Here is a 17,262-nt window from a genome sequence, read left to right on the forward strand (position 1 = left end):
ACGTTTCAGATTAAGAAGAAAAATGTATAGCAGATTCGAATTAACATTCAGTATAGCAGATTAAATTAACATTTTTTTGGTAACATTCAAACCATTCCCATTCAAAATCGTCCCTTACGGCAAAACGTGGGTAGTATAGCAGATTCGAATTAACTTTTTTTTTATATTTTTTCGGTGAGGGACGACTGACGGCCAACAATGGATAGTGGACGATAATGGATGATGGTTGAGGGTGATTGTTAGTGGGTGAAGACATTACAAATGAGTGATGGTAGGGACAATGATCAATAGGGGTGGTGGGATGAAATAGGGATATTTTTGTCTTAAAACTAATAAATATGCTTAATTGTTACTATTTGAAAGTATAAAGGGTAAATTGATTCAAATGAAAGTGAAAGGTGGTTTTTTAAAAAAATCACTTAACTTTGAGGTGGTTTTATATAATTTACCCTTTTAGTTAAATTAGCTTGTAAGTTGCAGATTAATGGTCAGTGTTTCGGGATAAATATAGGAGTAGAGAGAGGGAAAGAGAATCCGTCTCCCATCAAAATAGGTTGTTTTGTATAATAATCCTAATTTATAAAATGTCTAATTGTATTGGATTAATGATTTAATCATGCATAATGTAAATTAATTAAGTGAGAGACTTAATCAAATTAGGTTAAATATTAATCGTGCACATTGTAGATAAAATAAGTTGAATACTTAATGCGTTTAAAGTTTCTAAAGTTACTTTAAATAACTTTATTAAATGTTCATCAAAATACATACATAAAAGTGTGTGGGGCCCATGTTTTTTTTCTCTCTTCTCTTCACATGGGTCCACATGGACCCCATACACTTTTTTATGTGTATTTTGATGAACAAATGGTAAAGTTATCTAAAGTAACTTTAGAAGCTTTAAACTCATACTTAATTCAATTAATGTGGGGTGTGGTTTATGAGGAAGACCCACTTTTGAAATGGATAAGTGGGTATATATATGAGGGGTTTGGGCTTTTATGCAAAAACGGTCTGTCAACCACTCCTCACTGGAGGCGAGCTGTCCAGTAAGCGTTCCAATTGCTCGCTGGTAGAGCTTGCCAGAGCGAAGGGTCCAGCGAGTAGTTGCAAAAGTTGGTTTAATTAGATGAGAACCAAGCCATTCTTCAGGGAAGAGAAAATTAAACACATAAAAGTCATTTTCAAGGGAAAAAAGCTTGAACAACCTAGAATGAGGTAGAGTGAGTGAAGTCACTTGGTTCCAACTTCAAAGTTGCTTAATATTGTAAGGAAAGCAAAACCCTACACTTGGAATCCATAAAGGAACCGTGTGTTAGGAGAAAACAGTTGGTGAAAGTGGCAAAGTTTGAGTGTACCAAGAGCTTGAAGAGGTGCATTGACTCATTGTTGATTGAAAAATATCCCTAGGACCATTATAGAGTAATTGTGGTATGCATTCCTAGCCTCCTTGTGTTTTATGTAGGAATGCAAAGTTAGGGTTTTGTTGAAATGTGGGTTTATTGAAGTATTTTAGGACTTGATTGAGACTTAGGTCCTTTCGAAAAGATGTTGTGGGAGTAAAATAAACGGTGAAAAAGTGTTTAGAACAACATTTTGTCATACCTTGAGATTTTCGTAATGTCGTGTATATGAAGGAGACTATATTGTGTCCTATGCAATTGTACGGTGGCATTGTTGATGAGTGGTCCATTTCTATGATAAGGTTGCATCAAGTGGACAAGAGTTAGGAGGCCAAAAAACTGTTGAATACATGGATTTAGATGTTGAAACTTGATTGAAATCAAGGATAGGTGAGTTTCTAACATCATTGAGTGTGTGTGATGTAATTGCTTATGTTATGGTAAATATAGATTTATTCATATGTTTGCATTTGATTGTTGTGAATAGGTATTATTCATATCACATTGTCTTGTGATAGTTTGGATATTGAGCAAAGGTTGGTTTGAATTCCTTGCTAGTGAAATTCGTGCGCTTAGAGCAAGCATTTGGCTAGGAGGCTTTCGAGGTTAGCTTTCATATCTTGGAAATTATCCCTTGATTATTCCACCAAGCCCATGTTAGATTTGGTTTATATGGTTGTGCAATAGATTGAATATAATGCATGTCGTGTGATGCTTGTTGTGTGATGTAAGAGGGATTCTTACACGGGTATGTGGCAAGACGGTTTTTGCATAATTCATACAGTATGTTGCACAATTGCGAAATTCATACGGTATGTTGCACAATTGCGAAATTCATACATGGTTCTCTAGCCTTAGGATTTTGTCTTAATTGTCCTGTTTAATATATGTTTACCATGAAGGATAGCTAAGATACTGTCGTTTGTATTCTGAGGATGGTGCAAGGCATTAGCATAAATATTAGATAGTTAGTTTGCATGCTTCGCATGCATACATACATTCATGATTATGTTGTTTATTGCTTGTTGCCTGAAATGAACTTTGGGGTGAAGAAGTCCTCCAAGAACCCCTAGTTTACTGAGATGTTTATCTCACCCCGTGTTGTGGGAACCCCATTTCAGGTACCGATGGTGCTAAAGCATCGATGGGCAAGAAACTATAGTAGATAGCATGATGATTATCTATTTTCATGTATTTTGAGCATCCTATGTATATGTTAGATGAACATGTATAGGATTTACATTTTGTAGCTCATTTATATATCCTGATTTATTTTGGTGGACTTAGCGTTTGATTACTCTCCTTTGGTATCCTAATGTTGTTGGATGGAGCCAAGAGGTTGATCATAGTATTTTGTGTAGCTAAGTTCCAATATGTGTAATTGAGCCATTTGATGTAATTGGACATTGTGTAATAATGGATTATATACATGTATGATGGAAGGGTATGAATGCCTATTTTGCATATCTTAAGGTTTATTTCCTATGTGCCTTATTGACTATGTATATGAAATATGCATGAATGTCATAGAGTAAAAAATGCTAAGTTTAGGGTACATAACTTGGAAATCAAGTAAAGATAAGAAAGTGTCTTGAATTGATGAGACTCGTTGTGGATGTAAGATCACCCTAGTTTGTTGGGATATAGGTTTCCTTTCCATGTCTATTAGGTGCCCAAGTGGTATGCCACACATGTGAGAGTTAAGCCTTGAAACAGATAGGTCATGCGGAAATTTGGGCTCTGCTCGCTGGCGCGATTGCTTTAGCAAGGAGACCAATAAGCTAATTAAAGACGAGATAGAAGTTCAGCTGAGGCAGGGACTGTTCACTGATGCCCTCGCTTCAGCGAGACAAAGAGTGAGAAAACATAGCACCTAAGCAGTAGGTACTACCTGAGGATTTAGTTTGCTCGCATCATCGAGCTGAGCAAAGTGCTAGTTGGGGAGCTCGCTTCAGCGAGGAGCCCATCGAGCTGCCCAATTTGCTAAAAAATGAAAAATATGTTGTGGGGTGTATGGGAACCCCACAATTGTGTCTAATAGGACTAGTATGATATGATTAAGCTATAATGGATTATTCCGCAATGTCATTAAATTGCAATTACAATGTCAATTTATTTTGAATACGATAATTATTATTAATGGAACGTATAACGCTTAAAAAGAAAAAGTTTAGCCGTATTTTTAATTGAATTGTTGTGATTGTAACTACGCTTATTATCATACATAATGATAACACACCAAAGTACTACATGGTGTTACAATATGGACTTTAGGTTTCTCTTTGCTTTGTTTGGCAAATGATATAAGGTAATGTTATTTGGGTGGTTGAAAATGGCAAGTTCATGTCCTTCTGGCTGGCTTGGAAGTTCTGGACCCTTTATTGATGTAGTCTCAACATCTATTTGTTGTGCAATTTGCAATCAATTAAATCAATCACAGAAATACGCAAGTGCACATGTCACAAGTAATAAAGGGATGTGTGAGTCCAAGTATCGTTCCCACGGAGATGATTTATAAAGCAATGATTATTTAAGTAAAGAAATTAGAAAAAAGGATTGATTTTGATGATTGGATTTATAAAATAAAAGACAATTAAAAATAAGAAAACAGTAAACTAATTTTAAGGTATTAAAGTGATGGATGAAATATAGGCCAGGTTTAATTTCCCTGATACAGCAATACTGAAATGGTGCTATAACGATGATATATCAATGCTTAATTAGTAGCCGAATACTAAAGTATGCTGGGGCTTTTGGCCAACCTAACATATATACCTAATAACTAATTCCCACATCTCTATGGCCAAACTAATTACTGAATTATTAAAGCTCAAGTTCTAAGGCTATGTGGTGTGAATGATCACTCTACCCACAATTTAATCAAGTTAACTTTCTTAACCTAGTTAATCCACGCAATTCAACAAGGGTCTAGATTCGGAAACCTCTCGGCCCCAACCTTCTCAATATCACATATGTATCTCTCGACATGCATACATGAATAAAAATAAGCAAACTCGTTGAAAAACTAATTAAACATTAATAAAAAACAAAGTTTAGGCATACATCTCAATGTTACAGCATAGGTACTTTATTACCTAACCCATAGAGCAATTTAGCTCATAATGGAATTAAATAAAATAGAAGAGGAATAAAGAACTCATTGAAAAACAGAAAAGAAGATGAAAATGAATGTTGTTGTAAAACTCTGTCACGGTCTTACTCCAGCAATGCTCCAACAGCTCTTCCTCATCCAAAAGTCTTACTTTCTCTCTCTAAAACGTGGTTGTGGGGTACTACATTCTTCCCAGCCTTCTTGAATTCGTAATGTGGTCCTCTTTAAATAGGAAAAAGTGGTTGGTTAATTAGGCTTTAGGTTTGGGAGTGAAAATCCATGAGTTGTGCTGCTGCAGCCTTATCTTATCCCTATTTTCTTGGGTTGTTGGCACTTGATTGGATAAGATCTTAATCTTCTTGATTTTCTTGTGTTGTTGGCACTTGATTGGATAAGATCTTATTCTTCTTGATTTTCTTGTGCCAATATTGTTGTTGACTAGATAAGAGTTTGTTGTCCTTGATCTTTGGGATTTTGAGATAAGAATTAATCTTCAAGATCGTCCTTGATCTTTGCTTGCTGATGCTTTATCCATTTGTTGGGGAATAACTAGCTTTTGAAATTTGAATTTCAATTGTTCCCATGTCCTCGCTGTTATGCTGTAGCGATTGCTATATCATTACTTCGTCAACTTCTCTGCTACAGCATTCTGGCGTCAACTTTTTCTGCAAAGACAAACACTCAACAAATCATCTTTTCTTATACAAAATCAAGGAATATTGTCTCGTTTTCCATACTTAGTCATCTCAGCGCACTTAATCATGAATATGCAATATTTAGCTCAATTATCATGCAAACAACACAACTTATATGGAATTTATGCAGCAAATTCATCATAAAAATATCAAATTAACTCTCATTTGGGAGAGTTAATGTAAGAACCCGCACCGTTAATTAATGAAGTTAATTAATTAATTATGTGAAATTAGAAAATAATTCCATAATTGACCCCAATAATTATTATGAGGCTTTAATAATTATAGTAAGTGATTAAGAATGCTGAAAGTCGCTTTTCGGAAAAAAAGTGCAGATACCGGTCCTGCTAGTCAGTATAAATGCGTACCGAAAAAGTATCCCGGAAAACTATTATAAGTGTATGATAATTACTAGAATAATATGTAGGACTTGTAAAACGAGTTTCAAGTCAAAATAATAAGAACTGGTGCGAGAAACTGGTATTAGCTATGAAAAGCGCGTACTGGAAAGGTGCTCCAAAAATTATAAGAAAAATATGATAATTCTTGTAAAATTGAGTAGGTTAAGAATCCAAAGTTTGGGATTAAAATGCTAAGCTTAGCAATTAAAGTTAATACTGTGCGTGTAAGTGTTAAACGACTATAAATACTAAAGTATGGCCCAAAACCCTAGGCCATACACATTTTCTACGTGAACCTTGCTGAGTGTGGGTGACCAGAACATGCCCTTTGGCTTTCTCCTTCATTTCTTGAAGCTTTGAGGCTATTTTCTTCCATTTTTTCCTTGTAAACACTTGGTGTGAGTGAGAGTCATCTTGGGAAGTGAGTAGTGGCTTGTGTTCTGAGTTGTGTTGCTGTTTGAGGGAGAGTTTTGTGGCTGAGTTCCTTGCTTGGGTGGTTGGAGCCTTGTTCTTGGCTTGTGAAGCTTCAAGAAGCTTCCTTTGTGAGGAAAGGGCCAAGCTTTGGTAGCATTTTCGTGCACCCTTGAAGTCAGTACCTTGGAGCTGTTGTGTGAGCTCCAAGAGCACCCATCTTGCTGAGTTTAAGCTGTGGTAAGTTGTACCAACCTTGGTCTTGAGTTTTGTTGCTTAAAGATGAAGTCTTGGCATGTTTAATGAATTAAACAAGTAACCAACTGTAATAGGAAGCTAAATGGACCTTAAGATGCATGTTTAAGCTTCTGGAAGTCTTAAAAATGGAACCTTGGAAGGATATCTTCGCGAAATGCAGAAACTGCATTCTGTCGCGAAATATCCGGATATTGTCGTGGAATATCCGGATATGGATATCCGCATATAGATATCCGGATATGGAAATCTGGATATCCGTATATGGATATCCGGATATGGAAATCTGGATATCCGAATATGAATATCCGGATATTGCCAGAGTGATATTCAGATATTGGATATCCGGATATTGCCTGTGAGATATCCGGATATTGCATATCCGGATATGTCCCCGAGGAATATCTGGATATTATGGGTTTGCGAGGAACAATAGCGTACTGTTCATCTAGAACTGATCTATGGGTTTGTGGACCCTAGTTTGAGGAAGTTGAACTTCTGTAATTAATTAATGTAAGTCAGAATCATATGATTAAGGGCTTATGGCTTGTGTGAAGCCTTAAGACGTAAAATGTAATGGAAAGACGTTGTCTTAATATTGTATGCTTGCGGTGCATGTTTATTAATGTATTATTGGTCCATAACAGATTGTGAATCTGCTGTGTTTGGACTTTGAGCTGTGGACTCTTGGCTTTGGGTATTAGCTTGCAAGGTAAGCTTTCGTGTCCTCGGTTTAGCCATGTTGTGGTTCCACCATGTCCCTTGGGGGTATGGTTATATGCATGCTGTGTTACATGCTTTTGATATATGAAATGTTGTTGAGCTTTATGTGTTAATGGATTTTAATATGCATGTGTTGTTCCATCTTGACGGTAAGCCTGAGTATGTAGCGTCATACAAGACGGTGATCCGGGGTGGATGCAAGTAGTATCTTGCACTAATTGTGGGTATTAGACGTATATAAATCATGCATTTCTCTGGCCGGTAGAATAGAATTGACACACATGACATGATTATCTGCTGCATTGCACTATTTCAGAACTGATGATGATAAACTGCTTTTGAACTTATATTGCACATGTAAGTGAGCTTAGGGTGGAAGATCCTTGAGGACCCTTTGTCTTACTGAGATTTCTTGTTTAGAGATCTCACCCCACGTTTGGGGAATGCTTATTTCAGGTTCAGGTAGTATGGTGACTGATGCCTCTGGCGGCAGGAGGCCAAAGCTTAGCTGATTATGATATTTATGTTGTATTGCTGACATGACCGGATTGGATGCTGTTTATGTTTTCTGCTCTTTATGTTTTGAGTTGAGACTTATGTTGAGCTTTGTTGCCTTATTTGGGTGAGCATGAGAGTTGTCCATGCCACTATGTTGTTAGTACTTTTGAGTCGAGTTGTATAAACTTCTAGTGGTCCGGTCTACCTGTTGTAGTTCCGTGACTAGAGACATACTTTATGTTATTTTTAATTAATGAGGTATTTCAGTTAGCTGTTTTATTGCAATTGCATACAGGCGATGTTTTATTAACTGATTAATAAGCAAGTTGGTAATGATAATGACTTCATAATTGAAAAGAAAAAGATATTTCGCATTTTTAATTAAGCGCAGCTTAATACGATAGTATGTTAACATTACCGGATATATACAGGGTGTTACAGTTAACACCATTCCGAAGGAGGAAGTTGTGGGATTATGTTGAGGAGGACAATGTGTGGAGGTTGCAATTACTAATGAGCTGGTTTCTAGCAGATATTACTTAGAAGAAACAAATATTTTGGTGGGATCAAAATTTCCATTTTTTTCTAAATATTTTGGTGGGATCAAAAGCAAACAAATAAAAACAAAAACACTACCCATGTAAGTCATAATTAAAGAAAGTGAAAATAGTAGAAATTAAAATTGTAAATTTAAAAAGTAAAAAATTGAAAAAGAGGAGATCAGAAATGAGTGGCTGAGCATAGACAGTAACGAAACAGAGTCTGCTGGCCTAAGACTTTGTAGCTAAAGCCATATTTTGTGTTTTGCTTTTCTTTTCATGTACGTTTCCAAGAAAAAAGAAGAAGTAACAAAACTAAATTTTTTTCTCTCAGTTTCTTTTTATTCGACGGACATGGAAGATGATTTTGTGTCTTTCACTCTCTCTTCAATGGCCCATCGAATGACGCTCTTTGTAGAGGACTACTGCTTCATCGCTTCGACTCCTTTTTCTTCTTCTTCTTATTTGTTGTGTCTATTATCTTTCTTCTTCTTCTTTATGTATAGGAGGCTCAGTTTCATCTCAAAGAAGTTTTTTTTGTTTATTTTTGACTCGGCGAGTCACCGATTTTAGCAAAATCAGCTGGTTCACACCTAGTCACTTGCATTTCTGATCCATTACTTTACTTGAACCAATCACATGGCCGGTTTACTGGTTCAAACCGACCGGTCTGGTCCGAGTTTTATAACAGTGGGATGATACATAAATTAAGTTGTGCATTATAATATTTACAAACATATTTTTTCTTATATTTTTAGTCTAAGGAAGAAAAATGTTTAAAAAGTATGTTTGGAAAAATCAATTTATTTTATATGCAAAAAGAAGAATCAAATCAGATGATCATCCATATATTTCTTGTTGGGTATTCCAATTGAAACTAAATCACATAATGATTGACTTCAAGAAAAGATGCTTCTTTGGCAATGTTGTGGCAGGTAAAGTTAAAATCCTAACTGCAACAACTTGTAACTTACCCCTGTCATTCTTAGTATGTAGAGTTAATCATGTTCAAAATGAATAAGTTAATCTATTATTTAAATTTATGATGTAGGAATGTATACAATATAGTTTTATAAGAAAGGATTGCCTCATGCTCATATTTTGTTGTGGCTACACCCAGAAGACAAGCTACAAACTGCTGATATGTTTGACAGAGTTATATCGGCTGAGTTAACAGATAAAGATAAAAACTCTTGATTGTTTTAGGCAGTGACTAAATTCATGATGCATGGTCCATGTGGTCTAGAGAATCCCAACTCATAATGCATGAAGGAAGGTAGATGCTTGAAGTTCTTTCCTAAGAAGTTTGTTGATAACACTTCATTTGATGAAGACAGTTATCCCGTATATAGAAGAAGGAATACAGAAAGGAAAACCATAAAGAAAGGTATTGAATTGGATAATAGGTACGTTGTTCCTTACAATCCTAACTTACTAATGAAGTATCAAGCACACATCAATATATAGGTATGTAATAAGTCTAATTCTAGCATGTATCTCTTCAGGTATGTGAATAAGGGTCTTGACAGAGTCTCTGCCACCGTCCTACACGAATTAGGTGATATTGCTAATTCTGACGTTGTGGATGAAATTAAGCATTATTATGATTGTCGATACTTATCTACGTGTGAAGCTGCTTGGAGGATTTTTGCATTTGATATACATCATAAGTGGCCTCATGTTATCAGATTGAACTTGCATCTACCTAAACAACAATTAGTGTTATTCAAGGATCACAAACACATGGATGATGTGGTGCTTAGACACAAGGAAAAGAAGACAATCTTTGAGGCTTGAATGGAAGCAAACAAATTATACTCTGATGGAAAAGAATAAACCTATGCAAAATTTCCCAGCAAATTCATTTACAATAGGGAGATGCATGAATGACATCATAGAGAGCAAGGCCAATCAATAGGAAGATTACAATGTGTTCCTGTAGGATCCAAGGAGCTGTACTACATGAGACTTTTGTTGACTGTTCAACGAGGTTGCACAACTTCTGAGGATATACAGATAGTTAATAACTTCAAGCACAACTCATTTCAAGAAGTATGCTATGCTCTGGGATTGTTGGAAGATGATAAAGAGTTTGTTGATGGTATAAAAGAAGTTGCATAATTGGCATATGGGAATTAATTTATAAAGCTATTTGTTACGTTACTTGTGTCAAACACAATGAGTATACCAGAACATGTTTGGGAACAAACATCAGATTACTCGGTAGATGGAATATTGTATAACCAAAGGAGATTTTTACAAAATCAAGGTACGCAAATTTAAATAACTTCTTCAGATAGTTTTTTTTTTCAATAGACAACAGTCTCATCAAATGGATAATGATATTGCTTCCTTTTTCTCTGTAGATCTTTTAATTGCTACTTCAGACTTAAAAAATCTCTGTTTGATTGAAATAGAAAGATTGCTTAATTCAAATGGAAGATCTTTGAAAGAATTTTATTCCATGTCATGCCGACATGATTATCCGCTTAATGAAATCGAGTAAATGTAAATTCACGTAAAAAAAACTAATAATGTTGTTTACCAAGAAATGTATCAACAAATTTGAACTTTAAGACATTAGTTTTTGGTTTTCTATTTATATTAAAAACTTTGACACCAAATCTTAACCAATAATTTTGCCAATCTAATGGTTATAATTAATTAATAAATAAGATTAAATAAATTATAACCATTAGATTCACTAAATAAACAGTTAAGATTTATTGTCAAATTTTTTAGTTTGATACTAGTGTCAAATGATCATGCCTCTCTCTATATATATTGAATAAATCCATGTCTATAAATGTTTTGTGAAAAAGTATTATTATAATGACACAAATAGGTTCTAATAAATTTTAATAAAGAATTATAATGTTTAAACTCTTAATAATTTTTAATAATTATAAGTTTTAATATCATGGCTGTGAAGAAATTGTGGCCAACAATAACTGATGCAGGAGAGGCATTTAAGGATGATAAAACTATTTTCGAAGATAATGTTATTGAATTTATTTTTTTCTAAATATAGTTTTTTTCTTAAAATTTCTTATAAAATAACTAAAAACACAATCAAACTAATTTTCTCATTTTTTTTATATTTTAAAAAATATAATTATACACTATCTTGATAACCCGACCCAGATCCGAATGTGAATTAACAAAAAAGCTAACCCGAGCCCTACATGATTAAAGGCAGAGACTATTTGTTGGAGCGTGAATGCGTGTATTTATGAGAAAGGCCGAAGGGCATAGGCCAATAGCCATAGCTGTCTCTCTTTGTGAGAGATGCCGCAGCCAAGCAAGGAGCCCTGCAAGAAAGAGGCATGTGACATTCAAGCTTGCCTCTCCAAGAACAACTTTCTCCCACAAAAGTATGCAACTTTTTCTCCTATTTACGTTCTGCGATATTTTGTTCTCTTTTGTTTGGTTTTCGACATATCTAATTGTGTTTTCTTCCTGACTTGAACTCGGTCGTGGGATCATAATATTGTTTCCACCTGAATTATTATTCGATTCTTGAACTTGGAAACCATTTATATGCTTGCACTAAGGAATTGAATTCCCATATGTCTATTCCTTATGCCATCCCTGACTGATGAATCGTTATCACATCTTTCATGAGTTTCATGTTTCTTTCCGTTCTGATGGTTCGTTCTTACTGAAATTTCGTCTTCTAAGTTTTCTCACAGTAAGGATGTGCATGTTCCTGTTCAGACCGTAACGGTTTTGTCTTTTCCCAAACCTGCTTAAAACTGAGGTTTTTGGTTCAAAACCTGTTCAAAATCCGTCTGGACCAGTTCATAACCTGTTCAAAATCAGTTGAGGTTTTGGATCAGTTTTGAACTCCTTTTGAACCTGTTCAAACTGGTTTTGAACAGGTCTAAATCAAAACCAGTTTTGAGCCGGGACAATTAATTCCCTCTGTTTAGCTCATGAATTTGAAGAGCAATGCACAGTTCAGAGACTTAAAAATACTTAAGCATTTGGAGAGTATCCAAGATTAATAGAGAGCCACATTGTCTGAAATAACAAACTACAATAAGCAAGGAACTAAGAATGGTAGTAAAATGAATTAATAGTGATTTGTTTTCAAAATAATTTTGATTGGACTAAAACTAATAATTAGACAGAAAACATAGGGAGAATTTGATCTAAGAATAGGAATCGTGAAGTTAACATACTTGGTCCCTAAATTTGACTTCATGCTTGAGAATTGTCTGTTTCAGAAGTTACAAGGTGATGATGCAGGCTCGGAACCCATGTGGTTGCATTCATTCCTTAGTTTGTTATTAACATTAGATGAGGTCATATGCTGCCTTCGGAGTCAGAGATGAGATCCCTTGTTGAATAATATCCCGGAAAATAGGCATTGCATTGCATATTTGCACCCATTCTCAATAATGCCGTAAATAATAATGTAGAGGTTTCAATTAAACAGGATATACTATAGTAACCTCAACTCCAACGGAAAGAAAACCTGCATCCAACTCAAAACTAAGGTTATTTTTATTAATGTATATTAAAAGGACAATTAGGTGAGCCATATATAGGGCAATACTAATGTCAGAAGAAGCTAAGCCATGTATCAAGTGATTGAAGCATGTTATTGTACAAACCAACAAGGAATTAAGGGAAAATATGAAACAACAGAGAAATTGATATTTTCAAGTATTGGTTCAACAAGAAATTACAGGTTGCAGAAAATTAAGAGCTAAAAGGAAAATTAAAGACCTGAAATAAAAAGATATCCCAGAGCAATTAGAGAGGCTACTGGTCTCTCCCAAGTTACAATACCAAGCCCAAGATTTCTGATGCTAAACACTTTCCATGCTCTCTCTACTTATCCTTCTCCTCTCCCGCCAAGTCCAATTCCCCTAACTGAATTATGTTGAGGCAATTCTAGAATATTCTTTGCCAATTGGTTGCTTGCTGATTTTCACCATTAGATAGGATAACCATATCCCATGTAATGCATTGTACGATACCCTTAATCTTGTGTGGGTCTCTATCAGTTATCCTAAAAAAAAAGAGTTATTTAAAAAATTCTACAAGTAAGAAAATCTGTTTCCTAAAGTCTCAACATGCAGATTCCTGCCCACTAGATGACTTGTTATTGTATACTGATTTGTAGATAAATATATTTTAATTTGATGATTGTACGACCTGACCACATTTATCAATTTAGTATATTTTTTGCTCAAAAATTAAGTACACTGATAGCATGAATGTAGCCTCCAGTAAAACATCTTAGGGTGGATTTTGAATTGTCCTTACTTCCACACTTTCATTTTGTTTAAGAATTAATGTTGATTCTAAGGCAGTCATATAACAGGGACTAGTATTGATTAAGGATTAATTGATTCCAACTAATGGATAAGAATAGAGAGCTTATGCAGCCAGGAAACTTTCATTTTGGTCCCAGAGATGTGCACCTCCTTCTTCCCCAATCCCATAAGAATATCAATAAATAATCTAAATTATAGGTATTACGCAAGTCTGTTTCCACATTCATCTTTGTAACAATTTTTCCAAATTGCGGCAACTCCCAGCAAGCAGAACTCTTTCCACTTAAGTCAAGGAGAGAAAATATTGCCTAATAGGATGCGTAGTATTCCTAAGTAAACTCATAATCACAATAGGCATTTTGGGTTCAGAATTCAGACTTCAGAAAATAAGTGTAGAATTGCACACATAATAAGAGGGGGATAGAGAGGACAAGAAAATTACCTGATAATGTGTTCTGAGCAACACTTTGCAGTTAGTCATTGAACAACAATTCCTATTGAGTGATTGAACAGTGTTCTAAATATGGTTCCCAGAACTTCAGGGACACACACTATGTGCTGATTTTGCTAATTATGGTGAATCTTTTGACTTATTTTCTGCAAATAAAACATTGATTTTTTCATGTGTGGAAGTCGTCTATGTACAAGGCATCTGAATAATACAATTAAAATAGATACAAATGAGAAACTGATAATCCTAATTGTGATTAATAACAAGTGTATAACCTAAAACGTTGAACACTAGAACACAAAACTCCCCCAAACACTGAACACAAAATGCTTAATCAATGCCACAAGATAATCACTAACTTAATTTGAGGTACAAGACATACCAAATTAGAACAGACAACTACTATCTGCTTCTCTAACATGACTCCCCCAAGGAATGTTAACACTTGCAGATGGACACACAAACAGTTAAACCAAATCATGGTTGTAAATCTATTATGCAAGCATTAGGGATATATAATGTCTATATCGTAATATTCAATTATAATTTGTAGTAGTGGTGACGGTGGCGTGGAGGTGGTGGTGATGGTGACGGTGGCATCGTGGTGGTGACGACAGTGTGGTGGTACGATGATGGCGGCAACGATGGTGGCGGTGGTTGTGTCGGAATGGTGGTGGTGGTGGTGATGATGATGGTAGTAGTGGAGAGTGATTGAGAAAAACAAGTGTTTCTCATTTTGTGCCCGAAAACCAAAAAAGCATAAATTTTTTGATTTTTTTTTTCTGTTCCCTAGCACAGAAATTGAACCGGTTTATTCTTGGGAACAAAAAAATAAAATGGTTTTGTCAAACACTGTTTTTATCTATTTTTGTTCCCGGAAACAAAAATTGAAAAAAAAAACTGATTCTTGGAAGATTGTCATACACACCCTTAGTTTCACAAACAGTTCTCTTGTGTCTCTCTTATTATTATTTTTTATTTTTTCGTTATTTTTCTTTTTCTTTTCTGGTTTGGAAATAAAAAAAAAGCTAATGTTATGGTGAGGGTAGTAGTAGTCGTCCTCATTTTTTGGTTATTTTCCTTTTTCTTTTCTGATTTGGAAATAGAAAAAAAGCTAATGTTATGGTGAGGGTAGTAGTAGGAGACCTTACGGGAGGACTCCTGAACTTTTGGGCTTAAGGGTCTCCTTCCCCATCACACGTGGGTCACAACATAGGGTTTCGTGGTACAGAGGTGGGAGAATAGCAGTAAAAAGGGAAGAGGTGGCCATCCTTTCTCCTGTGTTCTGCCGTTCTGCCACTTGGGTCGGCTGAATATTTCCTCTCCCAAAAAACATATTTCCACCGTCATATGAATACGACGAATGCTTGGGAGAGGGGGTGATCTTATTCAACTTGAGGGGGGTTACCAATTAGCATGGATCTGGCCGACCATTGCAGGGATATTGGTCTCTTGGACACACTTTTCTCTGACTCTTTTGATTCCCCATGTGCTCAGAGTTGTTCTTCCATTTCTTCCTCTTATGACTTGGACTATTGCTTGCTCAAATCCATATATTTTATTATTCTAAATATAATTCTTGTGTGGTTATACTTGACACACAATTCCTCAATTTTAAGTGTTTTCAACAAAAAAATCAGTATCAAGTGGCACCTTCATTTTATAGGGTTTACAAGAGTCTTTTATAATTATTAACGCAAACATAATGAATAAAAATAAAAAATTGAAAACAAACCAAATACTTGACTGTTTTGCCTAGCTTTAAATTTAGTTTGGGACTTGGGGTCCACTAATATGCTTTTGATTGCAGTTGTGTCCTCTCGACCTTGAATAGGGTTTGTATTGAGAGTGGGCAGTGTGTTTGTTCGGATGCAGTATTGCTTAACAAGTTCTGACAATCGTTAATCCTATTGCACGTAATTTCTTACATACTGAGTTGTTTTTAGAAGGTTTCTTATAACTGCATTTATACTGTGCAGGTGCCTTAAAGTCATTGAGTTGCTGGACTCCTGTTGTGCGAAACGCGATTATAATTCAACTCACTGTGCTTCCCTTTCGGGACTTTTGAAGCAAAAGCCCAAGTGAGAGATGAGTTATATTTTCAGATTAATGATGACCACCGGGTTGCATTTGCTCATTTTGTCTACTGATTGCGGACCCACCCAATTAACTGAGATGAGTAGTTGATGCGAGGGGGAAAAACCAAATGAAAGCTGGTAATTTTCCTTGAATTTCTTTCAAATTTGAATTAGTGATGTGCTTTTCCTACAAACATTGATATTATAGAATTATGATATTATAGAATTTGGGTATTATAATTTTGATTGTAAGTATTAATCAATAATAATTAATAAGAGTGAAAATTGATATTTATAATTTTTATTTAAATTCTGCAATTTAATCTCTTAAATATACCTGGTGCATCAGAAGAAAATTCTCTTCCCACATTTTTTTTTGCCATATACGTTATGGATACACTATTTGTGTTGGAGAAAGGGAAAACAACACGGGAGAAAGAGAGAGACCAATGTTATTAAACTCAGTCTGATCATTAACTCAGTTGAGGTATTGTGTTACTGGTTCAATCAGTGGGTCATTGGGTTAACTGCATGATCTCGTAAATTATGTAAATATATAATTATATTAAAAAGTTGTAGATATACTTAAATATTTGTAAAAAATAATAATAATTCTAAATATTCTAATATGAAAAATAATAAATCACACATATAGTGAATATACTGATGCATATTTTTGTCATTTTTTGTGAAATGAGAAGAAAAACATTCTAATATTGATGTCTAAAAAATAAATAACACAAGTACAAAAATTAATTAATGAAAGGTTGGAGATGAGAAGAAAAATATTGTACATTTAAAATGATAAGTGAAATGTTACTTCTTTATTTATAAATTACAAGAAAATATAGAAAATCTTCTTTATTAATAATACAAATATTAATAAAATGAACATATTATAATAAATAAATTAATTAATAAAAATAAAGTTGTTTAATAAGAAAAATGGTATATATTAAGAAAATATAAATAAAATTCAGAAATTAATAAATTTTTTGTGCACATTCTTCATCGATTGCTTTTTCATTATTGGTTGACGAGAAATTAATAACTTTTTCTTTTAAAGAAAAACCTTTTCGATTTTTAATGTAAAATAGACATGTTCTCTATTAATGAATTAATTAAATATTTTTTGAAAAACATGAAAGATAGACCGACTAAGGGGGGTGTATTCGATTGAGATTTCAAAGGATTTTAATGAATTATTTTTGGACAAAAAAATCTGTTGGTATTCGATTAGGATTTTAAAGAATTATTTTAGAATCCTTCCAAATCCGTTGGTATTCAATCAGAATTTTAAACAATGAAATCACAATATCGTGGTATTCAAAAATTCGACAATTTTAATGGATTTTCTATTGGTGTGGATTTCATGAGACTTTTTAGTGAAAAATATAAATAGGATGCC

General features: G+C 34.5%; 1 protein-coding gene across 1 annotated transcript; it reads left to right on the forward strand.

The window, feature by feature from the left end:
• The first annotated feature begins 11,271 nt into the window (after positions 1-11,271).
• On the forward strand, positions 11,272-16,129 carry LOC133307130 (uncharacterized). The gene is made up of 2 exons (XM_061507559.1): positions 11,272-11,411; positions 15,756-16,129. Exons 1-2 carry the CDS (start codon positions 11,326-11,328, stop codon positions 15,859-15,861), a joined length of 192 nt encoding a protein of 63 aa, XP_061363543.1. The 5' UTR covers positions 11,272-11,325; the 3' UTR covers positions 15,862-16,129.
• The last annotated feature ends 1,133 nt before the right edge of the window (positions 16,130-17,262 follow it).

The sequence above is a fragment of the Gastrolobium bilobum genome, unplaced genomic scaffold, assembly GCF_033153095.1.
Source record: "Gastrolobium bilobum isolate Gb01-03AN ecotype WA unplaced genomic scaffold, APGP_CSIRO_Gbil_v1 utg12914, whole genome shotgun sequence".
NCBI lineage: Eukaryota > Viridiplantae > Streptophyta > Magnoliopsida > Fabales > Fabaceae > Gastrolobium > Gastrolobium bilobum.

What these genes read in the sequence shown, in the direction of transcription:
- LOC133307130 (XM_061507559.1), top strand. Translation starts at nt 11,326, where the DNA reads ATGCCGCAGCCAAGCAAGGAGCCCTGCAAGAAAGAGGCATGTGACATT. An exon ending in AACAACTTTCTCCCACAAAA is followed by an intron (nt 11,412 to 15,755) that starts GTATGCAACTTT and finishes TATACTGTGCAG; the next exon opens with GTGCCTTAAAGTCATTGAGT.